The 27,235-nt window shown below is 36.9% G+C and overlaps 1 protein-coding gene and 1 non-coding gene across 6 annotated transcripts in view; both read right to left on the bottom strand.

The window, feature by feature from the left end:
- LOC124162309 (SCY1-like protein 2) overlaps positions 1-27,235 on the bottom strand; it is a 147,236-nt gene that overhangs the window by 13,445 nt on the left and 106,556 nt on the right. For 2 of the 5 annotated variants that reach the window (XM_046538818.1, XM_046538826.1), the window contains exons 5-13: positions 20,273-20,418; positions 18,266-18,396; positions 16,571-16,685; positions 15,790-15,935; positions 13,795-13,948; positions 12,440-12,689; positions 10,825-10,993; positions 10,026-10,219; positions 9,189-9,442 (exon numbers count right to left, since the gene is read on the bottom strand). In XM_046538818.1, the coding sequence (XP_046394774.1) occupies positions 9,189-9,442; positions 10,026-10,219; positions 10,825-10,993; positions 12,440-12,689; positions 13,795-13,948; positions 15,790-15,935; positions 16,571-16,685; positions 18,266-18,396; positions 20,273-20,418 (1,559 nt within the window). Of the gene's footprint in view, positions 1-1,180; positions 1,244-9,188; positions 9,443-10,025; positions 10,220-10,824; positions 10,994-12,439; positions 12,690-13,794; positions 13,949-15,789; positions 15,936-16,570; positions 16,686-18,265; positions 18,397-20,272; positions 20,419-27,235 lie in introns of all 5 variants that reach the window. The other 3 variants (XM_046538800.1, XM_046538808.1, XM_046538834.1) reach the window with 3 other exon arrangements.
- Trnai-aau lies at positions 21,094-21,167 on the bottom strand. The gene has a single exon. It is a non-coding gene; the product is annotated as a tRNA-Ile (tRNA).

Here is a 27,235-nt window from a genome sequence, read left to right as displayed (position 1 = left end):
TGATACTTTTTGCAAACTAATTTCTTCATGTGATATTAAAGTGTTTCTTATTTTAAAATGCATTAATTATCCTATCACAAGAATGTGGCCGCTTTTGACAATTTTAGGGTGCACATTGTCGTGTTCTCGTATTTCTTTCAACTGTGAAATGTTCATTTTAATATCTGTTCTCGTGGATGAATATGGAAAAAATGGGATCGAGTTATTCATCACTCCTTGTCCTTGCCACCGATATTGAGGCATTCTAATGGGCTCCTTCACCATCTTTTTATTATTATTGTTGACTGCGATAAAGTTTAAAAAATTAATGACATCGCGTTTTTCCGTTTTTTGATCCGTCGCCTACTTCTCGAGCTCTTCGCAGCGATATATCGACGGGCTTACCCCTTTCGCTGAACAGTTCAAGGCGTCACCGACTTGCCGAGTGGGCCAACGCTCCTCCGCTACTTCTCGACCTCGCGCATGCGTCTAACGTGGTTTTTTGTCAGAAAAAACTCAAATAGGCGATTCTTTCCCTCAAAGATTGGGTGTCTATGAACGAAATAGAACTTAAATGGCGTCAGAAACTCATGGAAAGTGGGCGGCAACTTTTGAATTTTTGAAAATTTTCAATTTATGAGAAAATGGCGGAATGAGGAAGGCTTTTTTTCTTCGTAACTTATCTTCCCCTACCATCTACCGAATCATCTTCTTAAATTGCCATTTTGGTTTCGAGTCCCATTTTTGTCGCTCAAAAACATCTTCCATAACTTGCCCTCCCCGTATCCTACTCACCCTCTAAATACTAATCAAGCGATTGATGTTGATTGTCTGCCCCTATGACCGAAATACCCACTCCACATTTCTCACTATGGGTCCCATTCCTCGCAACTGTTACATATTTATACTCTTGACATTTTAGGATGGTCATTTCCGCAAAGACATGGGAGATTGATTGGAGGACGTTATGTGCCTCCTCTGATATGCAATCCATCTGAAAGTGGCAGAAGATGATAAAGCAACAGACATTTTTCAGCAAGGGTACAGCACATTGGACACTGACATTGACATGGGAGCACATAGTACGAAGAAAACATATTCCATTAGGAACCATGAGAAGACAGAAAGCAGGAATTATATGTAATCACGGAATGAAGAAGTGGAAGAAGGAGGAATCATTAACACGTGGATCTTGACTTACATACGTCGTGGGGACGGATAAACTAGAGCCTTCTCGCGACACGGATCCATACTGTAGTGTACCCTGTGTGAGAAATCAATGGAAGTTTACGAAAAGAGAATAGTATGTCGTTCACTTTGGAAATTGAAAAAAAAAGTTTCAAAAACCAAAATATCATACACATGTAAATTACCCTTTGAACTCAAAAGCTTGGGCATGTTAACCTATGAATTTTATAGCTTTTGTCGACAATGTTTCATGAAAAAGGACATTTTTGACCAAGACAACACTTTTAATAGTTTTAAATGTATGCCTACTTCGGTTATTTCGGAATCATCGTTTTTACTTACCGTGCATTTACAGTCGCACTGGCAATATTTTAAATTTCCATTCGCAGATAATGAAATGTAAATAAATTACTTGAATATTCTTGTATATTTTAGGTAGCTTTATTGCTTGACAATTTTGACATTTGATTTGGAATTTTCATTCCGACGCATGAGGCGCAACACTCGAGGCACAGTTTATACGGTTTTTACCTTCGTAGATCAGGATGTATCAATACTTGAGGATTTAGGACTATTATCCATTCACAGTCGATATGTTTAGTGGGGAATTATGAAATTTAATTAATGGAAATGCAGTTTTATCGTAAAGAAGACTAATTTTCAAATTTATCCATTATTCCGTTGTTTGTTGGAAAGATCATTTTTGATCATTATTTGAAACTGGGGAGTGAATGATGGAAACAATATTTTATGATGTGTGTAAAGTATTATGAAAACCTTAAAAATCTCTACGCTATTAATTCTGTTCGCATAATACATTTTTACCATGTAATCCCCAATGAGTGCAGTACCTATGAATGCAGTATGCTGCAGAATATTTTTTTTTTCTTATGATGTGTTTAAGATATTTGAAGAGACTTCTAGTTAGTTATAACTATTACCAAGCAAATTTTTGAACTAAATGTCGCTTAATTTATTTTTTCGATTCACCGCTAAACACTCAATGAGTATTTTCACGGCAATAGCGGAAGGTGCACAAATACTTCGGATTTATTGAAGTTCTTGAATCTCCCAGCGTGAAGGATGAAGCGTTGACAAATAAAATCAATCGACAACGTTTCTGACAGCGCCGAAGGTTATGAAGAGACTCTAAATACTATATTTTTCTTACACTAGTAACTATTAAGAAATTATTGCTCTTACGTAAGCATTTGAATTCAATCTGTAAGTGGGTTGTAGTTACCGAAATTCATAGCTGGTTTGTCAAAGATTGCTGTTTCTGCGAAATAAAAAGTGATATTAATATTTTAGCGTAGGTACTTTACGATAAAATCAGAAACTATGAATTGACGAACTAATATAAAGTACCTTAAATTTCAATATGCTGAAAGTGAATCTCATATTCCCAGATTAGGGCTAGGGATTAAATTTTGTAGCACTTCACACGGACACCAAACATCATCATGGTAAAGAAATTATCTTTTCTAATAATAAACTGAAACGTTGATTGTCTTTTCAAAACATTTTCAAATACTTGATTAGCTTTATCGATATTTTGTTTTGATGAATTTTTATTTGATTTATGTTGCCAGCAAAAGTTGATACCTATGCTATGGACTTACTTATGATACAAACTAAATCTTAATTCGGTATTTGCATTTCGATTGATTGGCAAAAGCCACTTGCATTTAGTGATCCTTTTTCATCGCATTAATTAGGTCGGAAACGGATTTGTCATCCACCCATATAAAATTATAAACATGGCATTTCCTGATAACGCTGTGCATGAAATATTTTATAATAATTTATTTTAGTCCTAAATTTCTTGTGATGTTAATTGACGAACATACAAAACCTTTTTCTTCAATTTTGTCGTTGATAATTCACCCATGAATGCCTCCAATCTTAGTTATTTTTAGTTCAGTTTTTTACCTTAGTTTTGTTTCGTGGTGTGTGGTTAGTGGGAAAGGTAAATGAAATGAAAACTCAGAAAGTACATTTTTAGCGAACAAGGAATCATATCATCCGCTACCAATAAAAATCTTTCGACGGCATTTGCTGGTTCCACATTTATCTGATTAATTTCTCGACAAAATTATTTCCGTTAGATGTAAATGATTGCATTTCCGGGTCCTCATTGAAGAAAGAAGAGCACCCTGTGCACACGGTCCATGTTTTCCTGTGCGAGAGTGTGTATATGAGGCGTGTCATCAGTGTTGATTATTGCATTATGGGTTCCCTCTGCCTCATGCATTTCACGGATCGGTGGATGCTTAGTAAATGCCAGCGGGCTTCCGTACATTTTATGTTAAGTTAAACACCAAATGAGACACATTGCTGTGTTTGTTTGATTGATGCGTGAGTGCTGCTGGTGATAAATTGTTTTATCAATTCCTCTTGGTGCATATTATACGCGGCATCAGTCCCAAAATTTTCATTATGCAGATGGTGATGTGAAATTTTAAGTAGGTACCTAAAGTGTACATTTTTATTTGCACTACTTATCCCTTATTCTTAATTTTCTCTTCAGTTCGTGAAGGAACGAACCCGGTTAAACCAACGATCGCGGTGATAATTGTTTTTGAAAGAATCGTTGTTAGGCTAATATTTTATTGGCTCTCCCAGCCTGTACCAAAAGGCGTTTATTTTTTATTATTATTTATTTGTTTTTTCTATTTTTGAATCCAGATCATGTTGAGTAAATGAAATGTTACGACTTTTCATTTCTGAATTATGTCAAATAATTCCTCGGTACTTCTAAAAATCGGGGATGAATAATATTTTTTATCTTACAAACCGAAACGCTATGAACTAATAATTAAAGATATAATTGCATTTTCATTCAATTTTTATGCAATACATTTTCTAAATGGCTTAAACACGTAACCATTGCCTTAGGATGCGACACGAATTGGGTACATAAAAAAACCAACTGAATCGACCAACACCCCTTCACCAGCTCAAAGCCGGTATACATTTTACTGCCCTTTTATGCAATGCAATTGGCAATTTGTTATATTATTTCTATAAAGCCAAGCGTAAGAGTTCCCTGACTCTTACCATTGAAATTATATAGGAAGGGTTTTATGTTTTTCCGGAGAATTAATGCAACGAATTTGTCTCGGGCTTTCGTCGGATCGGCCTCTTCATATCTGCCAGTGCCTTGATAGCACTGCGTTTCAAATGGACTCAAAAATAGAGAAAAAGTCACATGCGTGAAAATAATTACCGACGGGAGCTATTAAAAAATGCTCATCGCACATGTGACGTTCAACCCTTTATAACCCAATGCTGCTTCTAAATAACATAAAAAATGTATGAATTTTCAACTCTATTCTAGAAAGATTCAAACTCCGTGTTCTTATGTGCTATAAAGTTATATTGCGAAATGTGTAGCTGCCAAAATAATTATGATTAATTAGGAATTTTTTTTTTTTTTTTTTTTTTTTTTAATGAGAAGTCTTGAAATTTTACTTCACCCCAAAACAGCTCTGGGTTAGAAAGGGTTGAGAAATGATTAACTCCGCTTCTTTCATTAATTTGCGAACAGACATTCTGATGAGTAATGAACGACTTGAGGTTTAGTTGCGTGTAATGTATTTTTAAATTTAAATGTTTCTTGTCGTTTCATCAGTGTTACCTCGCCACGACAAAAAAATATTGAACCGACCGGGTGAAGCCTACCAGATAGTGAACCTCTTGCTCCCACGGTCATGTTTAGCCTTGGCGATCAAAGAGATTGAGTGGGCCCTATCAGTTGCGTAACACGATTAGGGAGGAGCCGGGCTTTCGCCTCTGTCAGCGCATGGCGCGTCGCCGGGGTCTGAGGTCCGGGGCGGCAGGGCAGGCAGGGGTGGAGTCAACGCTTGCTCCCGCCCTTTTGCTCAGCGGCCACCCTCCGTGCTAGGGCATCCCTGCGGAACACGGGGGATGGAATCGCGTAGGACGCCATTATCGGCATTTAAAAGGCTCCTTCCTCCATTTGGCCGAAGACCGACCCCTCATCAAATATGATGCAAGCGTTTGGGACACATCTTAGATAGTCTCAAGATTTCAGTAAGCTTTTTGCGAAAATTTTCAACAGAAAAGAGAGTCATTCCAGGATTAATTTGGAGAAATTTTGACGTCAATAAAGAAAAATCGGTAATTTACTGCATCGCCCTTTGATTGGAATTACGGTAGCTGGAAAATCCCTCCTTCGTTGCTCCAATTTTAGATTTGTAGCGTGGCGCATGCGTTAATTTCTGATTCTTGTATGAATGAAATGGGTTAATTGTGAAAAAATGATTCATTTTCTCTCAAAAGAATCTTACTTTTTCCTGCTCATTTTGCCATCAAGTCACGGTTCCGTTGAGTTACTATTAGGGAATGTAATTGAAATTCATCATTTGACTCGTATATGTGAAAATGAAGGACAATACGTGACTATTAACGGAATGTTATATTTTTAACGCTCGTTGTGTATGCATGTTTATTCCGCCATTGTGGATTAATAGTTTTTTTATTCTAATCATTTTCAACTACGAGAATCTAGTTTGAATTCTTGTGTTTCTCCATTTGTTCTGAGCTGGAACTGAAAGTTCAATTTTAATATTTAGTAGAACGTGGTGTATTGCGCAGTTCTTCCACCGCTGTAGCCAAAATTTTCGTCTGCTTTTTTGTAGTAAATCTATTGAGATGGCTTCTTTTCCGCGAGTTTCTTTCATTATCATTTACGACACGGTTTTTAAGAAGACATTTAACGTAATTTTTTTAATTCATGCTTTTTAATTACTCATAAAAATATCTCCCGTTTGTATTTCTGTTTCATGTTTCTTCGCTGAACAAGATGTGTAATTTAAAAGTACCATTTGTGGTTACTGCACGTCAGATGGGCACTACTGAACATAAAGACATTCAATTATCTTTAAATTACTATACAGTATTGATGAAATTCATATCGTAGTTACTCCTCATCCGAAAAGGTCACTTCATGCTTCAACGGCACAATTTACCGCCTCATCATTTATCATTTAGTGAAGACCCGGTGAACGCTTCAGTTGATCGTGAGAGAAGTTAGGGGAGGCTTGTCGGGGAAATTATGGCCAACTCATCGAGCTCAAGTATGAATTTCAAAGCACCAATGAAGGACGGTTTTGCATAGATAATAGTGATCATGGCGATCGCCATTAATCACTCACATGTCAGCATCATTTCGGGCCTGTCCCAAAGGAAGAAGAAACGGATGAAATGAAGTGACTGAACACGGAACGCGAAACCGCTTGGTGTTTTGGCAAATTCTGTCGAGATTTATGGCTTTTATGAGCATCAAATTATGAACCCATGAAACCATAATATTTTAATATCCTAAATCGAAACCAGCAGCGCAATTCATGCATCCATTTTGTTTGTTTATACTCCGCCTTTCGTAAATATTATCGTATATTCTCAACACGCCAGTATCAAAAGCATAGGTTACAAATCGTTAATACAATTTATCTCTCATAACAATAAAAAACCGTTGTTATTTTCAGAGTTTTATATATTTTTCAGTCTTTAGTATAATTCCCTAGTTTATTTGTTGGGTCTGCGAACTCTAACCTTAAAAAAAGAAAATACGGTGAGTGAATTAGCAATTTAAGGTTTCATTGGGGTAATACATCCAGGGATAAAAATTGTTAAAAGAGTTGATATTTTCAGTAGAATTTCCTGAGCCGTTTTATTTTTTATAAAAAATTACGTCTAAATGTTGAAAAATTGCCTTTGTCTCTGAAAACACCAGGGGCATATATGCTGTTTACCAACTCCAATGATGAAGTTTTATTTGAAGAACCAAAGAGAGAGAGGTTGAATGAGAGAAGAAAGATCTGGGGTGATCGCAAAATCGTCTTTTTACGAATATATGTATTTTTTTAAGTTTTTGGTCCCCTTTCGTTCTTTATTTACCAACATCAGCAAAATTTATTTTCGAAAGCATTATTTCGTTTTTCGTCAATACTTCGGCATCAATGATACATTCATTCCTAATGAGATCGGAGATGCATTATATAAACCAAGGCATTCTGTGGTAATTAAGTAAATTTTTCATACCTTGGTTAAGGGTTTAACTTTAAGGAATTGGTATGATCTATAATGTAATAGGAAGTTGTATGTAAGGAAATTGTCTTATGCCAACACTCGTAACAGGTATTTAAAAGTCTCCTAGATAGGACTGAAATTCTAATATATTTTGGACTTTGGTAATGTGTTCGTTATTTAGGCTGAGAGATGTTACTTCGACGTTGGAATAAAATGATTTCATTTGACGTAACGTGAAATAACAGATTAAGCATTAATTTAAATAATTATTTTTCATTTATGCAGTTCTAAGCATCTTAGAATACTCCAACTTTGCCAGTATGTTGTTTTTTTTCACCGCGTTACTTCTGTAAAACTCATCGCTTCAAATGATTAGTTCTTTCACATTAGACCTGAACTGCACTCTTTTCTATAAATAAATATTGATTGCATAAGTAGGTATGGAGAGAGGAAAACAAAATTCGTGCGTGGCATAATGCAGATAAAAATGTAGCTTTTGAGTTCCCTCTCCATTTGAGTTGCAAATTTAGTTTACTCGACATTAGGTCGAACTTGTTAATTTCTTACTCATCTTCACGTTAAGAAACAAAAGCAACAACGCGTGATCATTAATGTTGACCAAAAGCATGCCAAACATCATAAATATTATGTTCCACCAGTGTTTTTATTAATTTTATCATCAGTCTAATCCTAATAGCGTTATTATTAATCGTTGTGACTGTAAATTTCGTTCACAGGTTAAAAAAAATCATATTAAAATATTTTCAAACCAGCAATTCTTTTTAATAGCAACCATGAATCAAAATTATATGGAAATTAAGTTTTATTTATTATTTCAGACCCTCGGTAATTTTTGTCGGAAGTAAAATCTCCCAACTATCTCCCAATTTTCTCACTATTCCTTATTACTGTATACTGTACAGCCTAAGCTAGCAAAACTAGTTGGAAATGTAAAGTTTGCCTTTAAGGGATGTTTAGTATTTTCATGCTGATTTAAAATTTATGTGCCTCGAATTTTCAGTGAATCATATAGCCTTCGCCTAGTTTATTTTATATTAACGTAATATTTGCATATTTCAATCTCATGGTTACGAATATTTAGTTTTGATGAGTGAGTTTTACTCGGAGACCTGCGAGAGGGTGTTTATTCTTTATTTGTGCGCGTCGTTCTTTAATTGATACAGTTGAAGGTTGGAAGTTTACGCATTTTAATAGTTAATAGAATTGGCAACCTCACCTAGATAGATGAGTACATACATTGCTAAAAGAGGTACTATCTAAGCAGGCAAATTAACATTATTTTGTTTCGGGTTTTAACACACTAGCTGGATAAAGTAATTGCAACGCGTTTTCAACATTTTAAGCATTACTTTTTGTTAGCATGTCAGTACAATACGATTACCTCTTACGCTGCGTGCACAATAGTATCAAGCATAGAATAGTATTAAGCATCAACAACTCACAATAATAAGCATTTCGCATACGGTTTTAGCATGGAAAATGTAGAGCTCTTAGCCAATCTGAGAGATACTTCTACTTCTAACTTTTAAACACTGCATCGAACAGATATTTAACATTCATGTCAAGACATATGATTATGCTCGAAGTAGATTCATTTAATTTTCACACACTATAGTAATACTTATTTTAGCAGGCAGGCATTTTAAATGTTCACAGCTTCACTTTGGATTAGAAATTACCCTCGACAGTGGAAAATATTCGTGTTTCATCTATGCGTTTTGGACGTGCAATAAAGTAATTTAATTCAAAATTTTTGTTCAATCCACAGTGACGTCATGAATGCTATGCATCTTGGTCACGTATAGCTTGAAACTTTTTTTTTTTACTTCGCTTCCTTCATGAAGCGGTCAAGCGTAAATATTTTGTATGCCAATGGTGGAGGGAGCGGGAGGGACGCTTGGACTCCCGCGCAGTCCACCATCCGCTTGACATCGTGTACTTACAGTTGGAGGCGATAAGTTGATTGTCGATCCGCGCCTCTCCTGAGGCCCAATGCTCGAGTGTCGCCGGATGGGGAGGCCGGAGCCCACCGGGGTCCCCCCCGGCGACGAAGCGCACGACGGCGCTATGCGTATCTTGGGGGGCATCATGAGCGCGTTGTCGGACAGTCTTCGGGTGGGGAACGCATTGTGCACCCGCAGGAAATTACTGTCCGGGGAGTTCCCGCCGAACCACCACCCTCCCAGGATACCCGAGTCTGAGAAGTGGGAGGGGGAGAGAGGATTAGTCATTGCCGGACGGGGGTTCCAAGTACGAGCCAGGACGAAAAGAGAGACACACACAAAAATATCGATTTTCTACGTAATTGGTAAGAACAAAAAGAAAAGACATCCGTCGAAAGAAAAACATTGAGTTCTGAGAGATGAAAAAATGCAAATTATTTATCACAAAATAAGTAATTTTTACGAAATAGACAAGAGAGAGAGAAATGAAAATAATATTGTAGTTGAAAGAAAAGTATTGAGTTCTGAAAGAAAAAAAAAGAAAAGTATTTATTTACGAATAAGTAAGAGAAAAGAGGAAATTAGGTGGATATCATCCGCTGAGAAGGCGAGGTAGTCCTTCAGTGAAAAGTTAACTCTGAGAAAATCATTAACCTGGACGCGAGCAGAGGTACAGACGAATGACTTTTTCATCGTTAAATGCCAAAATTAAGAGAGTTGAAGGAAACACATAACAGAGGAATATTAGGTGTGCAGTGCATGGGATGATTAAAATGGTAGTGTTCACACCGGTGGCCACGTTTACATTTAGTTTTAGTTATTCAAAATGCAATTTACCCAACAAACCTGCAGAGTTTTTCCTTGCCATCATATCCTCTGCACTTGAGGTTTTCCTCTGCTCAATTCGGAGGTTTGGTATATTAAAAGGCGGTGCGTGCATATTGTCCGAAGAATATTGATGTCGCAGAGGACGATGCCGCTCAGGGCTGGGTAACGAAAGGTTATCCAGCTTAAGCTTATTTCGTTGGTTCCTGCAGATTTAAGGGGGGAGGAAGGTAAATTATTAATTCCTGTCTCTACCGTTATCAGTGGCAAAAATTGGCATGTAAAGGAAGAAATTGAAGTCTTTACTCTTACTAAAATTGAAGTACTCTGTCTTAAAAGTTATTTAGTGAGATGATGTAATGGGTCAGGATGAGACAGTAAGGACAGTCAATTGTCAGCATCTTTGAGAGCGTTAATTGAGGAATAAAGTATGCGTAATCAATAATGAGATATATATACTTTTTATTAATAATTTACAAATGTAAGAATGAAGTTTTCTGAAAGAATCGGCTTTTGAAATAGAATATGGTTTTTTGATACTTATCTGGATATAGAACCTTTAATTCAATCCTGATAGGTTTCTTGGGGCCAAATATGGGTCAACAATGCAGCTTAATAAAGGTTTAAAATTGATACATATACCAATACATATGATCGAGAACCATTAAATCTACCTTGAAATCTGTTTGGTTTTTTGTTGGTGAACCCCTATAGAACTTGACTTTTGACGCAGATTAAGGTGCCTCTTAAGTTTTAAGTTATTAACTTACTGACTGAAATACAGTAGGTACTTACGTTAAAAGTTACTTACCTATCTATGTGATCTAACATTTCTTGAAGAACTTCAAGCAGTATTGTGAACTGCTCAAGGTTTAATGAGGGGTTGACAGTTTGAGGGATAAGAGAAGGCATCACCCTGGTGGCCATGAGGTTTACGGAGAGTCCGTATTTCTTGTCGCTTAGCATTATCCTATATATATCTGAAAGAAAACGAGGAAAATTTACTACTATGCAATACATACCACCATAAAATCTATTTCAGTTCCAAGGTTACCTTTATTTCCTCAGAAGAAGTATTTTAATCATCTGTATCATTCTGGAAAAAATAACGAAGGTCGCTAGTCGTACTCTACCGTATTTACATTATAGAATTTTAATGACCATATGTTGTTCAGGTGATATGATACCCTAAGTGAATCAGTCCGGTTTACAAATTTGATATATAGGTTATAATTTAATATCTCAAATAATGACCTCGTGATTTGAGGCCATAAAATATTCGTCTCTTGTCGCACTTATTGGCTTGAATATTTCCCAATGCAAAATCGTTATTATAGGCTAGTATATTTCTTGGAGTATCAGCGCACTCGAAAAACTTCCGTCTTTCTTTATTTTCGTGGATTGGGTGTTCCATTTTGTCGGAGGAACAAACAATGATATGGGTCCCGAGAAACGATTTTGAGCTTCAGTTTGGAGAGAAAGAAAATTCATTGATCAATACTCTAAAATTATCGTAGCTGTATTGCCAATGTCAAAAAGTTCCGATGAAAATGTTCCGTGGCCATTGTTTTGTAGGATAATTTAAAAGTTTTCGATTACTATATGGTTGTACTTTGTTCGAAACTATGTAATTTAAACCAGTTAGGTGATTAGAATATAATTATTCTGTTTACTTATGCTGAGTTAGCATTTCGAGAATGCCTCACGGATTCATTTCTCTGGGTGCATTAAAATCTAGCTAAAGTGACGTAGTTTCTCCCCAAAGATCAACGATCAGATCGATCTACTGCGGTCCTTTTTTAGCGTGGTCTGGAAGATAGTGCATCATTGCAGAGCTGCTTGCGCTTAAAATCCTCGACACTGCTACTTTATCTGCATAATATAAATCCTACTTTACGAGCATAACATATTATTCGGCAACCTAAGAACAAGGGAATATAATCTGGAATTTGTATTGAGGAATTTATTCCTTGCCCATCCTTTATGTGCTTTTTGTTAAGAGAGCACTCACAGTAAGCATTCAGACTCGATCAGATATTACTTGCGCCACAGAGTTTGAGCGTTATCTGCTCAGGTAATAATATTTTATGGAATCCATTTTACATCATTAAAAATGTGACGCTTTATTTTCCAACTACTCATTTTTATAATTTTTTGCTTTGTGCTGCACCATTTTTCACAAGATTTCATTCATTCATTGTTCTCACGAATGAAATTCAAAGTTTATTCACCTTTACTGTCCGTTGTAAAACAGTAATTTTTCAGTCCTGGGATATATTTTAGCGTACTATATTCGGCAAGTCCATTAGGAGAAGGCCATAAAGTTAGCCTCTCGGGTCATTGATCGCTTGACTTATCCGACCAACGATTCAAAACTCTGATGAAAGTCAGAGGGTAAACGCTTAATATTGACGGTAAATACTCACTGACGACCCTGAGGGTGACCTCGGGGTCTTGAAGCCGGACGTCCCAGAGCATGGGGAGCACCTCGTCTATGATGAGGGAGCGGTCGAGGCGGTCCAGCGTCCTCTCAACGCAGCTCAGGGCGTTGAGCACTATCCTTAGGTCTCCCGAGTTCCTCTCGTACACCTGCTTGGTCTTCGGGAGCACCATCCGCCGGATCGACGTCTCGTCCAAGTACTCGTGGACGTTCGTCACGGCCAGCAGCGCCGCGCTCTAACCGAAGAGCGAGAAGGAAGTTACTCCATACGGTGGCGTAGCCATGGGAGGCACAGGGGGCACTTGCCCTCCCCCTCAAACAAATTAATATTGGCATAAAAATATTAACCTATGAAACAAATTTATTCTACTCCACCAATATATTTTTAGCAAAGCAGCTTCACGACGACCCATAAATTGTGTAATTTTAAGGGCGGAAATGGCGAAAAAATGTGATTCATAGGGATACATTTTTTTAGAGAAAATTTGAACATTTTTATCTCTAGAGATAATATTATATCACCCTCTGACCCCATGGGTCGTGCCCCCCCCCCCCCCCAACACATCGTCCTTGCTACGCCCCTGACACCATGGTCAGAATAGGTTCGTTTAAACATGGAATCACTGCGGAATATTGTCATGACTTGTCTTCGACCACAATTTGATCGAAATCTTTGCGGATCTCGCGGGAATACAACCCTGAGGTCGGGGATTTTACGCCCTCAAAATGGGGAGGAAAAGAAGGAAAAAGGAAGGAGAAGGTGCGTCGCGACCAGTGCCACCTACTCAGAATGGCGCTGGCGAAAATTGCCAGAGATATTTAAAGTAAATGTAATATCTTCGAGAAAGCAATTGTGTTATGCCATGTTTAGGTAGATAAACATCCTGTTTTAATTTCACTCTTATTGTATCAATTTTCAACTCTATAACCCACTCCACTTAAATGATTCAGTGACGTCACAAATATATTGTCTGGGAGTTAGGTCGCACATGAACCCACAAGTCAGTGGCGTAGCCAGGGAGGGGGTCCAGGGGGTCCGGACCCCCCCGAAATATAAAAACACAATGGAATGACACAATTATTTTCCTTCATATAAAAGAAAACAAAATACTGAAAATTGTGAATTAAAAATATTTCTTTAACAAATGAAGTTTTTCGATTATAAAAAGGATTAAAATTAGTTTAAAACCCATTATTTAGTACCCTGTTTTTCAAATATTTTCCCCCCTGATTTTGGACCCCCCCGAACGAAATTCCTGGCTACGCCACTGCCACAAGTTGACGTATGTATAACACAACATCTATCCCTCTTATGATGAGAGTGGGTTGATCCCAGCTAACCTGGACCTGAAGCGTAGAACTTTCAAAGGCATTGTATAGCATGGGCAGCACTTCCGTTCGTATTTCATCCCGTGGTGTCTTCTCGAGGATCACATGCAGACTCTCCAACAGCGTGACTGTCGCTTGAATCGTCTTTGGAGTGGAAAATACGTTTCTGAAAGGATGATAAATAGAAGTAATTAGTAATTAAAAGCTTTTAAATGTATGCCGTGGTACTTATGTAATCTTATCAATAGGAATCTCACTCGCTCTTACAAAAGTTTCGAACTCGATTTCTAACTTAATATCACATTTCTGTCGGTTTTTATTTTAGCTGTTTCCATATTCAAGACTAATGACATTCCTAGAGGCATCTCGACCGTCAAATTCGTTTGAATACGTGCGCGATTGCTATATTGGATTTAATGTCCCATGATTTGGTGTAATCAAATGGAAAATCGGTGCTACTTGCTCGCAAATATGATGAGACGCTTCTGTATCGCATTCAATGAAAGCATAATCAGTTTAATGGATATGGATACAGGCATTCCATGTGTATCCAACGCAACGCTCAACCTTACTTTCTCCGATTCCTTTGAAATTTGAAGTTTAGCGAATCCTTTAAGTTTTAAAAATACCAGTTTGCAGTTTTATAGCAGTCAATGCAAAGGCTATAGTACAACAAATTTGAGGAATTTTGAAGAACTTACGCTATTTTTGTCTATCTAAAACATATAATTAATAATAATAAAATGTAATGCTTTTGCTTATTGGGTGACACGTTCCCTCTGCCTGCTGTGGTCCAATTCTCCCATTTATAATGGCGGTAAGGCTAAGCCAATTGAGGGCAAAAATTAATATTTTTCATTCGATTTCCCTTCCTTTTAGGCATACTTAATCGCCATTGTAATTTATGAAAAAAATATCTATTTTAAAAGCTTCAGGATACTAATTTTTGTGAATTATGAGAAATTTACGAGTATCTATCTAAATATTAGCCTCTATAACTCTATTTTTAATTTTTATGCTGCATTTTGACATCTGTATTTGTAAAGGGAATAAGTCAATATTTTAAAAGTTTGTATGGTGGATGGTATGTTTGAGTAAATTTTAAAGGCTAACTCGAAACAATTCAATTATTTAAAAAAATCCATATTATTGACGCATTGTTACTATATATCCTCTGAGAATATCGGAAGGTCAAATTAGTTTCATCATTTTCATAATAATCCAATAAAAGTCACCATACAATTGAATTTCAATGGATAAAATTACTTTATTACGGAGGCTTCCGCGGTGAGTTGATTGGTGATAGTTTTCCGGGTTTACACCGCGTCGAATCAACGCGGTGTAAACCCGGAAAACTATCACCGGATAAAATTACTGTCGTGCGCCCTAGCATGGGCTTTTAGAAGAAGTGTTTTTGATTTTACAAATACTTTTATTAGGATTCCTGATTAAACATATTTTTGAAATATAATATTTTTAGCCTCTTCAGCCAGAGCTAAAATAGCTTAAATAGCTACATTCAGGCGCACATGACAAAATTCAGGTACGAGGGCGTATGAAAACCGACCGAATTTCTAAACTACCAAATGTAGAATATTTTGACGATAAGGTTTTACTTTGCCATCAAACATTTGGAACTTAAACGTTTTTTTGAAAAATTTACTGAGTAACGCCACTTAAATAAATGTACACGCCTTTTCCCACATGACGTGCGCGATGAGGGTATTTCGTATTTAACCCCATGCATTGGAAATTATATACGTGAAGGTAGTAATACCATATTAATATTCCAATTATTCCCATTGAAGCTCTATCGTTTTATCCAAAATGGATCAATGGATTTATCGAGCTGTAATTCTAATACGTATTGCTTTTACGTGTTTTACCCTCGACCGTAAATCAAAGTAGTTCTTACGGTTAAGTTCAAGTCAATCAGTTGCTTTATCAGCGAAACCATTTTAGCATTAACGTTGTGAAGTCTAGCTATATCGATGCTTTTTTACTCACCGGAATGCAGGCAAGATGATGGACTGATACTCCTCCGCAGAGCACTCCCTCACAATGAAAAGAACTGGCTGCAATACGGCTGCAAGCACTTCTTGGGTCCTCATCTCTAGCTGCAGATGAGGCCACACGTGCTGAAACCAGAGTTTCTGAAAGAGAAAATATGTTTCATTAAATGGATATAATTAGTGTAGATATTTGCGAGGCGATATCATTCCAAAAAATCTGAAGTTAATGCATCTGGTGACACTCAGTCTGCTTTCATTCAACATAGCAGAACAAAGTTTTTGGATGGGGTTTCGGAACAAGGAAATGAATTTCGGGGAGGTTAATTAGGAGGGTGTTTCACCTTTGACTTCTCTATGAATCTATTTCACAAGTGCGATATACATTCATTTCACACCTCGTATTTTGGGGCTTCGAAACCCTTGATCCCCCACGCTCGTTTAAGGCCTTGCTATGATATTCCTTTATAGTAGTAAAAACGTACGGGTTTGATGGATAATGACCCTTGCCCATTATTTGGGAAAGTAAGTAATTGATTCTTGCATATAAGTTTTCCACTGAATAAAGGTGGGGATGGGTGTTATCAGGGTCGTTTACGTATCACTCCATTGAGCGTGGTAGGAATAGTTAGAATTATAAAGCCTTTTAAATGTAGCCAGGATGAAGCCATGCTCGTTATTCTTCTCGTCCGGCAGGAAACTAAGTCTACCATATGAAAGCAAAAATTTGGAACTATCTAACGAATTTCAATCAAAAAACATAAAAAACGTAGACTTACCCTTGGGATATAGGGAAGGACATCCTTCAACGTATTCCTGTAAAAGTGGGACTTCTGCGTGGGGTCCTTCATATTGATGACGTCGAGGAATTGAAGAGCTTGAACGGCGGGGTCACTATGGTTAGAGTAAAAAATAGTTGAATTTTGGCACAATTTCTCTTTACACTCGAAAGAAAAGTTTTAAATTTTATTTGTATCTTTGAAGTGATTGTTGGCACCGTTTCATAAACTCGTAGTTAGTGCTACAACTAATGTTTGTACTTGAAAAATATCACTTGATTTATGAGATAACTTACGGTAATAACTCAGGATTATTCACATTCATTCTTTAAACTTTAATTGTGGCAAAGTAAATATGTATTCACAAAGTTGCCGAGGGGCTCACAGTGTGGTGTTGTGTTTCGGTTAGTTGAGACTGGAGCAAAATCGAGAGTAAGCCATATGGATATCAATTATATTTCCATTCTTATGGCTAGTAGTCAGTAAATATCATCGCACTTTAAGTATTTTTTGTTGGAGCGTTAGAAGACTCCACCCTAGATTTAAACCCGGTATCCTTCGGAGAGAAGCCGAGCGCTATACTCATGACACAACTACGCTATTATGTCGAGCGCGTGTACTAAGTATTTGGGTAGAGAAGTGGTGCGAAAGTGGAAAACCTGTTTTAAATTATGTTATAACTAGTTTGTTTTCCAATGGAATTTTTCTAAATTCATGAAAAAAACTCGCAAAGTTACTACCCTTTATGACCGCTTTTGGTTTTTTTATGCTAAATTTATCGTTTACTTCGTAAAAATAATAGTAAATTATAAATGAACACTTTGATTATATTTTCAAAATGTGCTGGTAATGTGGAAACCTTTGTATTCTGGCAATCATACTATAAAAAAGTGAAATGTCAGATCATCTACTTATTATTCATTAAAAAATCAACGCAAAGGCTTAAAAAATAGCAATTTTCAATAAAATTTTCATTCGCAAAAGTCACAAATGTAGTTCTTATTTTCACAACTGGAGCACAGAGTATGTTCTTCTTATCCCTTCTGGAAACAATCGCTTTTATCATAGATAGGATATCCCAATTTTCCCATTTACACTTGGGTTTGGGGCCATCTGTAACTGTCGAAAAAGTGATTAGTAGACAGAACGCACCTAGGTGACAGAAATGTGGAAGCGTTTCCACATTTACCCCAGTGCTGTGCTTCCACATTACCAGCATCGGCATATTGAACTATGAAGCTAAAACTATGCTACATTTTCCAGCTAGTAGATTACTTAATTACACCAGATTGTAGCATGTTTTATGCTTAACAATAACTTATATAGCACTAAGAAATAGCTTGTTGGACTAGGTGATTAAATTAAACTTAAAAACTTACCTCAAAAGCTTTACGAGTGAAGAGAAACTTGGAACAAGTATTTCACAGACAATAAACCATGAGTTGACTGTCACCGCTCCTACAGGCTTACTAAAGAAGCAGGCCAAGAAGTTGATGCGGTCACCGCTAGCCTACACTACCTCCAAAGCCCTAAAGGTTATGCTTCCACATTTGCGCCAGTTCCTATACTGCTAATGTAATTAAAACTAATAATTTCTGTTTATAATTCTATAAAATATGAAATTCGACCACCTAATTGTGTCATTTTCTGAATATACATCTTATGTATTCATCTCTTTTTTATTTTTGATATTACCTGAAGTATTTGATGAGCGATAGAAGTTGTGCCGTGGGCCTCAACCTGGTATCCCTGTCAAGTAATCGCTGGACCGCCTCTTGCAGCGGCTGAGGAATACGGGGCATCACTGCGGTGATTTGATCCTCAAGCTGGAAAAAAACAATTAATGTTGACAAAACATTTCTCTGCAATGAGTAATCTGTTCGTAATCATGTAAAAGTAAGGGATATCTCCGTATTAGGCCTAGGTATCTCTATTCTAGGCCAACGCTTTGACAGTTACCTTTTCTGCTGTCATCTGGGTGCGGTGGGATTAGATTGGTATGGGCTGAATGACAAGGATATGGAAATCAAAAGATTCTCTTTAATGTTATGAAATTCCATTGTTCACTGATTTTCATATCGATTTTTTAATTTTTTAAAGTATAATAAATAAATTATAAAACAGAGTCCGTCCCTAAATAGCAAAATCAATATGCGGCAAAACTGGTTTTGGCACATGCTTAGTGAATAAGCCCGTTACTTAGAATTGGTTTTTCATTTGTCGTAACAAATTGATGCATGTTACATTATAACACAGTATTCTTTCGAATAATGGAAAACTGCTAATTTTTTTACTCTATAACATCATTCTGACATAATGACATTTTTAAGTGGGCTAGTCTAAAATAGTTCCTTATATACAATAATAAGGCCTTTATAATTGAAAAAATATTTGATGGTCTTAATTTGAACGAGAAAGCAGCCCTTCAAAATTTTAGACTTAAAAAAAATATCATGGCGACTTTTCAAATATACTAATTGGCGGAATATTCAGCCTTTAATCATTTTCGTCGTAATTTCAGCGGAGAAATGTTTTTCATTGGACGCTTGCTTGGACCACTTCGTTTGAAGTGCTGGACTTATTCGTCATCCCTTACAAAATAATTTCAACGTATCTTTGGTGGGACACGAAATTATTGATCCAGTTGGATGATCGCCCGTCTGTCACTTTCCAATTATCGTGTCGGGTGTAAAACTTTTTGAACCAGGAAAAGGGGAATGTGATGCAGGAAAAGCTCTTATGGAGAGGAATGCTGTATTTGTAGCTATGATCTTTAATTATTTCATTCGAGCGGAAATTTTATTAAATATACATAGAGGTACATCGTACTTGGGCGATAGTTTCTTCAATTCATGAGCATACTATTCTCATTTAGTTTATTTCGTGTGTCAGATTCTACTTCCATATTTTTAGCCGTCTAAATAAATCATGAAAGAAATTGATAATTCGTCTTTGAAGAAAAGGGGGGTCAAGATTCAAACAGTAGTGGGGGTCAGAAAAAAATGCCATTCTATCTAGTGTAAATTGGATACCTAAGGGGGGAGGATTGTCCCTCCATTAATCCGCCATTGCGTGGAACCAGATTAACGCAAAATAGTTTTCATGCATGCATGACTGAAACGGGAGCCACTGATTAGTTTTTTAAAATCTGTTATTACCCGATTCACCCATTAAAAATTAATATATTTGTTTTAGAAAGATTCCGATAACGCAGATGAATTACATCTGATGATGTGGGCTTTTGACGAATTAATATCAATGCAAACCTAGAAATATAGGTTTGCCAACTGGGTGATACCGCTTAACAGCACCATCTAATCATTATTGTAATTTATCTTCGTCTTCGTTGCGAATGGGATCTAGCCCAAAAAAACTTATTGCTGATTTAAATGTTGTTCATTATCCTCATGGAATCGAGCTGTAAGGGATGACCAACTCTCATATAAAGAGTAGAAAAAATACTTCGTCGAAAGGTCAGAGCAGTTCAGAGATCAGTTTGCCTGTTACAAGCAGCAAGTATGATGGAGGGGAGGTACTTCTGTGATTATGTTCTTCTTTTTAAATTTAAACTGATTTCATTTAAATGGTGTATAGTTATCTCCTTAATAGTTGCCTCTATCGTGTGTTCTTATCCCACTCATAATCGTGAATGAGGCAATGTATTTGGGTTAATGTAAGTATTCATCATAATTATTGTTTTACCGCTTCCAGCTGCTTCAGGTACGTTGAGCTGCTATGGTTGGCTTGTATGAGTGGCTTTCCGAAGTTGAATATGGCGCATATCACCATTCCCAAGGAGAACATATCGCTGAGTATGCTGCATGATGATGTTGTCTGCACTTCTGGAGCTGTTTGGAAATACACATGAAGAACATTGGCTCTGGTTAGTAAATGAATATCTTTACTTATCTATGATATTTTACAACCAAATATCATGCATCCGAATTATTTCAATATATTTTATTGATTATCTAACCGTTGCAAAGGTACGCAACACTAACATTTTTCATTATATTATGCATAGATACTCAGTAACGACTCGGTACTTCGATTAGCATATTTTGAAACTCGATAATAGTTTGGTATCATTCAATTCAAGCTCTTTGACTCTAATTTATAATCATGAGATCATGCCTTTAGTTGAAAAATGAAGCAAACGATGCTCGTTTTTATCATGTGAAGCTTATTTCCTCATCCGCAAGGCTAAAATGTCACTATCTCACCATTACGTCGAGTCATGAAGCGTTGAACCTGACACCAGTCACGGAGTAGTCGAGTGTCTGAGGGTGCAAGGAGAATCTATAAAACAATAACAATTTATCTTGAGGTAAAGGAACAGACATCACTATTAATCCTCTACTGACAATGAGTGAGCAGTTTGGCTCTCCGAGCGTGTCAATAGTTTTGACTTTTATTTTGAGAAGGTAGGCATATAAAATATATGCATTCGCTCCAAGAGCCTCCTGGTCGTATTTTAAAATTGTCTTACCGATTTGCATTACGACGACAATGAGAAAAAAATTTGGCCCATGGGGGGATCGAACCCACGACCTTCGCGTTATTAGCACGACGCTCTAACCAACTGAGCTAATGGGCCAGTTGGTATGGCCTGAGAAATTTTTCTGTAAATATATAAAACTATAAGGTTTGATATGCCTAATGTTTTGTCAAGTATGCATGAAATAAGGCGGTATCATTCTCATTTCCTAGCATTTGGTACAAGTGTTCTCAAATATGGAATTATTTGAAAAATCAATACTGTGAGAAGCGAGGCACTACTGCTTTCATCACTTAGTATGCCACTGTGCCGTCAGAGGCGCTCGCGTCGGACATTCGTCTTTAACTGCTTTCTCGGTGCGAACAGCGGTCCATCTTGTGGCGCAAGAGGCACAACCAAATCTACCACCACCAGACCTTGTGTAATAACTAATAAGTACGTGGAAATTCTCCCGCGCGATTTAAATGCATAGCGGAATTTTGTAATCCATAAATATTTTGGAATGTTTTACTTGCTCATGACTTGGATATACTCGCTAAGATCGACACGTCTGCGTGGAAGATTCAACATATTGAAAAGTATAAATGTCCATTTCCACTCTAATTTATTCCATTCTACCCAGGTTTAGGTATACACAATTTCATTTTCAAGGTGACATTATCTTGAAAATGGCATTATGAACCGAAACCTAGGTAGATTAGAATAAACTAGAGTGGAAATATACATGTTGGCACTTTTCAATAAGTTAAATATCAAAGGTTTCCACCTAATTATACCGAAAGTGTGTGTATTTTATCGACGTTGAAAAGTTCTCTCTTGCTGTCTTGCTATTATTTTACTTCTACGAGGTTTAAATTTCTAAAATGCGATTCAAAATGTAATTCATCCTTTTACTTCCTTCTACCGTTTCCATCAGATATGTCTTTCTCAAAGGCCATCTCATCTACATTTTCGTATCATATTTACAAAATAATTCGATTTATAATACCAAATTTTTATAAGCTTAACTTTCTTAAGATAAGCCAAAGAATTAGCCCCAATACTCGCAAGGTTGCCTAACTTCTCAATCAACTTTGCAAATCCCGTTTAAAGGATTTGGTATGGGTATTATTAATGAGTGAAATATAATTTTGAGGCGATCGCCTCGAATTAAGTACCTCCAAAAGATAACTCCTTTGTAAAAAATGAGCGGGAGAATATATAGTTTCTCGAGCAGATTTTTAATAACATTTTGGCGGCTGACACACCATGGCTATCGTTTAAGTAATTTAAAACTTTCTGTGGTGTTATACTGTTGGTACTAGTGTCACCTTCTTTTAACTCTTACTGAAGGGAATGTATTTTTATTCAGTAAAATTTACCGGTACAAAGTATTTTTTTTAGTAATTAGAGTAATTTTGATCCGTTTTATAGTGAAGCATTTCAAGTCCTTTAATTCTTAGAATGAAAGTAAGCCTACCAGCGTCTCTCACATGGGGACGTGTGGCGCAACTTACGCCATTGCGAAAGCCTTGTGGGGTAAAGCCGAGAAACATTTAAAAAATTTATTTTGAATATATTCTCTTAATCATTGTTTTTTGGGACGATCGCCATCATTATGAGGGCGATAGTAATTTCTTAAGCCATTCCTCATGTGCACGCATGTTAGTTGACGAATTAGGTCACAGAACTATTTTTTTTTGTGATCCATTCGTGCAGGGGCTCTCTAGCTTCCGCAAGGTAGGTAGATTGTGCGAATAATAACGCTGAGGGACTGAGGCAATGAAGTGAGAACGGTCATTTGGCCGTATTTATTCACCGGAGGAGGCGGGAAAGGGAGAGAGGGCGGGAGAGCCTTTGAAAGCTTTCCGAAAGCTTCCGCCTCTCTGAGGCAGCAACCGAAACTCCGCCCCCACCCCCAATCTTCCTCCTCCAGTTTACATTGCCGGACCCCACTATATACGGTTCCCAACCCACCAGCGGGTCATACGCGCTCGGAGCCTTCCCACCTATCGACATCTGATCATTTATATATGGCTTTCGATTCTTTTGTTTCCTCATTTCACATTGACTCCCTGGAGATTCGGACAGGGCACACTAAATTCCCTTTCCTCTCTGGAGGCCCTTACGATCGGTAGGCACTGGCTGTTCCCCACTACATGTTTGCCGAATGCACGGGTAAGAGAGAGGGAAAGGGAAGGGGAGAATGAGGTGATGTGCTGCTCAAAGGAAACAATGGGCTTGTCTAAATAAGCGTTGACGATCGATCGGAGGAAACTTTTTAATTCCCCATTTCCGAAGCGTTCCGATGCCTCGGCCACTTTGAAGTGAAAGACGGCTGGGATGTTTAGTTTCTGGGCGGTGTGGATGGAATGGAAAGCGGTGCTGAAGGAAGAAAGCTCTTTCCCCGTCTTCCAGGTCGTGAAGGGTCGTGGAATTAATACCGTCGGGCTAGAGGTTTGAGTCTTGCTGCTGTGTCGAGCTTTGAAACTGGTGGAGATGCCGATCGTAGTGTTTAAATTTACCTCCCCTTTCAGTTTCAACTGAAACGAACGGACTATTTAAATGGTTCTGACGAAAATTGATGCGAGGAGGAATGTTAGCGAATAAATAATCACAATAATCAATGTGTAAGCCTCATTAAAATGTAATACCTGCCTTTTCTCTCACTTCGTCCAAAACTGGGTGTGTAGGTTCAGTTGTTCTTTATAAAGGAATGGTTTTTGTACCGTGAAGCAATAGCTATGTTATCATTTAATATAATACGTGAATATGTTCCTCATGTTGACCGAGCGTTTGAAGCGGGAAGTACCAAAGTAAAACTTGTGGAAAAAGTGCTATCTTGTTTTCTTCAACGAATATGCAGTCTTTCCACCACATCTCGCCTGCCTCAGTCAATTTTATTTTATTTATCGTTGGATTTCTCGACTCGAATATTAGAAAACAATCATCTAATGAGTATACTTTCATTTATTTGCCATTCCGTTGGAGTACCTGAAAATTGCGTCGTCTGTATGAAGGAGTTTGGAGTGCTTTTGTTTGGTGCTCATGCAGAATTCATCGTTTTATTTACTAAGCATCAATTTTTTGATTTTTCCATTTGATTTTGGCTTTACAATTCATATAGATAGCGTTCAGTGTTATGTTTGTCTCGAAAATTCAATCTCTTTTTGCCTTGAATGGCGCTTAAAGATTTAATTAATTCAAAAGCCTTTATTTAAGTTTTCCCTTAACTCTCTTTCGTATCCGAAGTATGGGTCCATGATTACATTTTTATGAATAAATTCAATCGTTTTGAGTTTTAATTGGCAGGAATTTAACAATAGAGTTATATTTTTTTAAATTCGGATTGGACGTTATGGGACTAAGAATACGTTTCATATAACTAAAGTTGTAATAAAGATTAGAAACCTCAAAGAAAACTCAGTGTTGTCGGAACACAGACATTTCCAGAATTGACATTAAAAGAAAAAAATTTAAAAAATATTCTGCCCATTCTTAGAAGTATTCGGTAACTAAAATGAGTTGATCATCTACAGTGAATGTTTTATGCAAAATAATAGTGGCGCCGGAAAGAAAACAGTTTCAATAGTAGATCTCATATAGATGGGAATTTGCTGACTGGCCACAGATGAGAAAGCAGCCATATGCAAATGCGGGCGAATGTTTATTCTAAATGTTCCTAGAAAACCTTGAGAAAGTAATATCTGCATTTGATGAGCAGGTAGGTATGTTCATATGAATATTCATGTGTTCAATTATATTTCCCTAAGTGGAATGCAGTTCCTCTAGATTTTCGATTGGATTCCTCTATAAGCTCCGTCCTTCAACTTTTCTTTCGAATGTTTTCAACAGACCCGTGTGTCTCACGATGTTACCGTTGTCCTATCTTTTTCTCGATATTTTCACATCTACCGATTATGTAGTCTCGTGATAATTGTTGGGATCATCATCGCTGTAGTAACCATCATTTGTTCTCGAAGTTTTAGCCAACTTTTATGCGCAATAAAAGTGTTCTCTTTTCCAAAATTTTCCTCCGTTGCTCCCTTTTCCTTCCGACTCTCAGCAACGCTGTTTGATGGGTGCACCTTTTCATTCTTTATCACACTGTCATTCCTCATTTAAAGTGTTTCCTATCTTCTCTACTCTGGTGCCATCATCACTCAGGCTTCACAGACGGACTCTGGCGTCCTCCATATTTGTATGCCCTCGCTCCCAGGAATTAGGCGATGGCTTGCTCTTTGCGTAGTATGTCACCCTCCGTCTCCTTCTGTCCGTCAACATAAATTTTTCAGCCAAGCGTATGTACCCAGTTATTTTTATCCGATATCACCAGAGATTTAGATAACTTAAGAGTCTGCGCAATTTTAAACGTAAATGCCATGCGTAAGCGTGTAACAACCTTAGTCTTCTTCTTGCTACTCGCTCAATACTGCCGTATTTCATCTCGTAAAAAATTTGCATGTGAATGGGTGCGATTTTTTCTGCTCATATGAAACATTCATCACTTGAAATTTTTGCAACATTTGTGGAGGAGCCATATCCATAAGGGCAAGCACACCAAGAAAACTTAATCCATGCAAGTGATGGCGACATGTATTCCAATTCTTTATTCCTTAGCACGTTCATTTTATACGGAAAAAATCTACCAATTTATTGCGCAATTCTCTTGGTTCAATTATCGTGTTGTTTAAAATATGATTTCATATTGTAATATGATCAATTATGATTAAAACGTTCATGATTATGCTCTTTTGCTGTGGATGTTGGTATCCTGAAGAAAACATAATATTTGCAATGCATCTCTCATAACGTTCAACGTTATACCCGTATTTTTCGACGCCGTTAATTCTTCACCTGCTCCTACAGCTTTAGGAAGTATTTTCTTAGAGTGTAATGGGTAGGACTTTTGTCGGATAAATCGATAGATTTCGCCATTGTTTAATAATTTATAATTCCAATTTGTTGTGATGTATCTTCTATGAAGCACCGATAAAATTTTATTTTGTCATGATAAAAAAGCAAGGAATGTTGACAAAAAATTCAAGTTCGCTTAAAATAAAAATAAATTATCGCTCCTTTAAAGCATGCCCCATTTACTGCTTGCTGATTCTAATAATCTCTAGCAATAATAAGGCTGGAAATGGAATTAATAAGGAGTCATATTATGGATCATGATGGATTGTGGAATCTTACCTTTTAATACGTTACTCTGACGTAAATGTAACGGGCACGCAAGAAGCAGTAATTACAAGAAAAGAATTTGAATTGTAAATTTGACATTTATATATTTATATTTCACTATTTAAAAAATTAATTAATATCATTTTCATCAGCTGGAAAGAAGAATTTTAAGAAATGCTGAAAAGCTTTCACGATTCAACTCAATTTCAAAATGGAATATTTATTGTCATGTCTAAATTTTTTTTAAGACAATAGACATTATATATAGTATACATGAATTTTCGATCTTTATAAAACCCACTTTGTGTGATTTTATAATAGAAAGTGATTCGTATCACCATCAAACGCATAAAATTTCAAAATTCCACTCTGTTATACACCACCTAGTACCTATCCCCATGCCAATTTTCAACTTCGAAAAAGAACTGTGAACTATTAAATTAATCGCTGAGCAAAACAGCAACAAAGGCGCTACCATGACATAACCGTTAAAAGGAAGTTAAAGAAGTGTGTAATAGGACCCGTCACAATCATTCCCTCCACATCATAGGGGTAACCACGCACAATGCATTTTTGGGATGGATATTCTATCCAGTAATACGAGCAATATTTTCTTTTGCCGGTCAACTGCCACCTCCATTTCCACTCTCCTTGTTCTTTACAGTTTTTGGTAAGTATGGCTAAAGATAATTCCAAAACAAACAGAAAATAATCAACTTCAGTCATCAAAGTATTTATCCAATCTACTCAATTGCATGTACTGAATAAATGAGGGCTGGGCAAAATAGATGCCGATAAGTATTTGAAATGTAAAATACAAAATACCTTTGGGTATTTGAAAAACAAACTAAAAAATAGTATTTTTAATACTTTTTAGAAAACAAAATACATTAATATTGAAACTTAGACATCTTAACAAATATAACCTACCTCAGTACGTTAATTGTAGTTGCGAGCATGAAAAAAATGAATCTAACGAAAACGAATCTCTAAAGCGTAATGTT

Source organism: Ischnura elegans, chromosome 1 (genome assembly GCF_921293095.1).
Source record: "Ischnura elegans chromosome 1, ioIscEleg1.1, whole genome shotgun sequence".
Classification (NCBI taxonomy): Eukaryota; Metazoa; Arthropoda; class Insecta; order Odonata; family Coenagrionidae; genus Ischnura; species Ischnura elegans.
The sequence above is the reverse complement of the archived record's forward strand: the minus strand, read 5'-3'. Positions and strand labels throughout refer to the sequence as shown.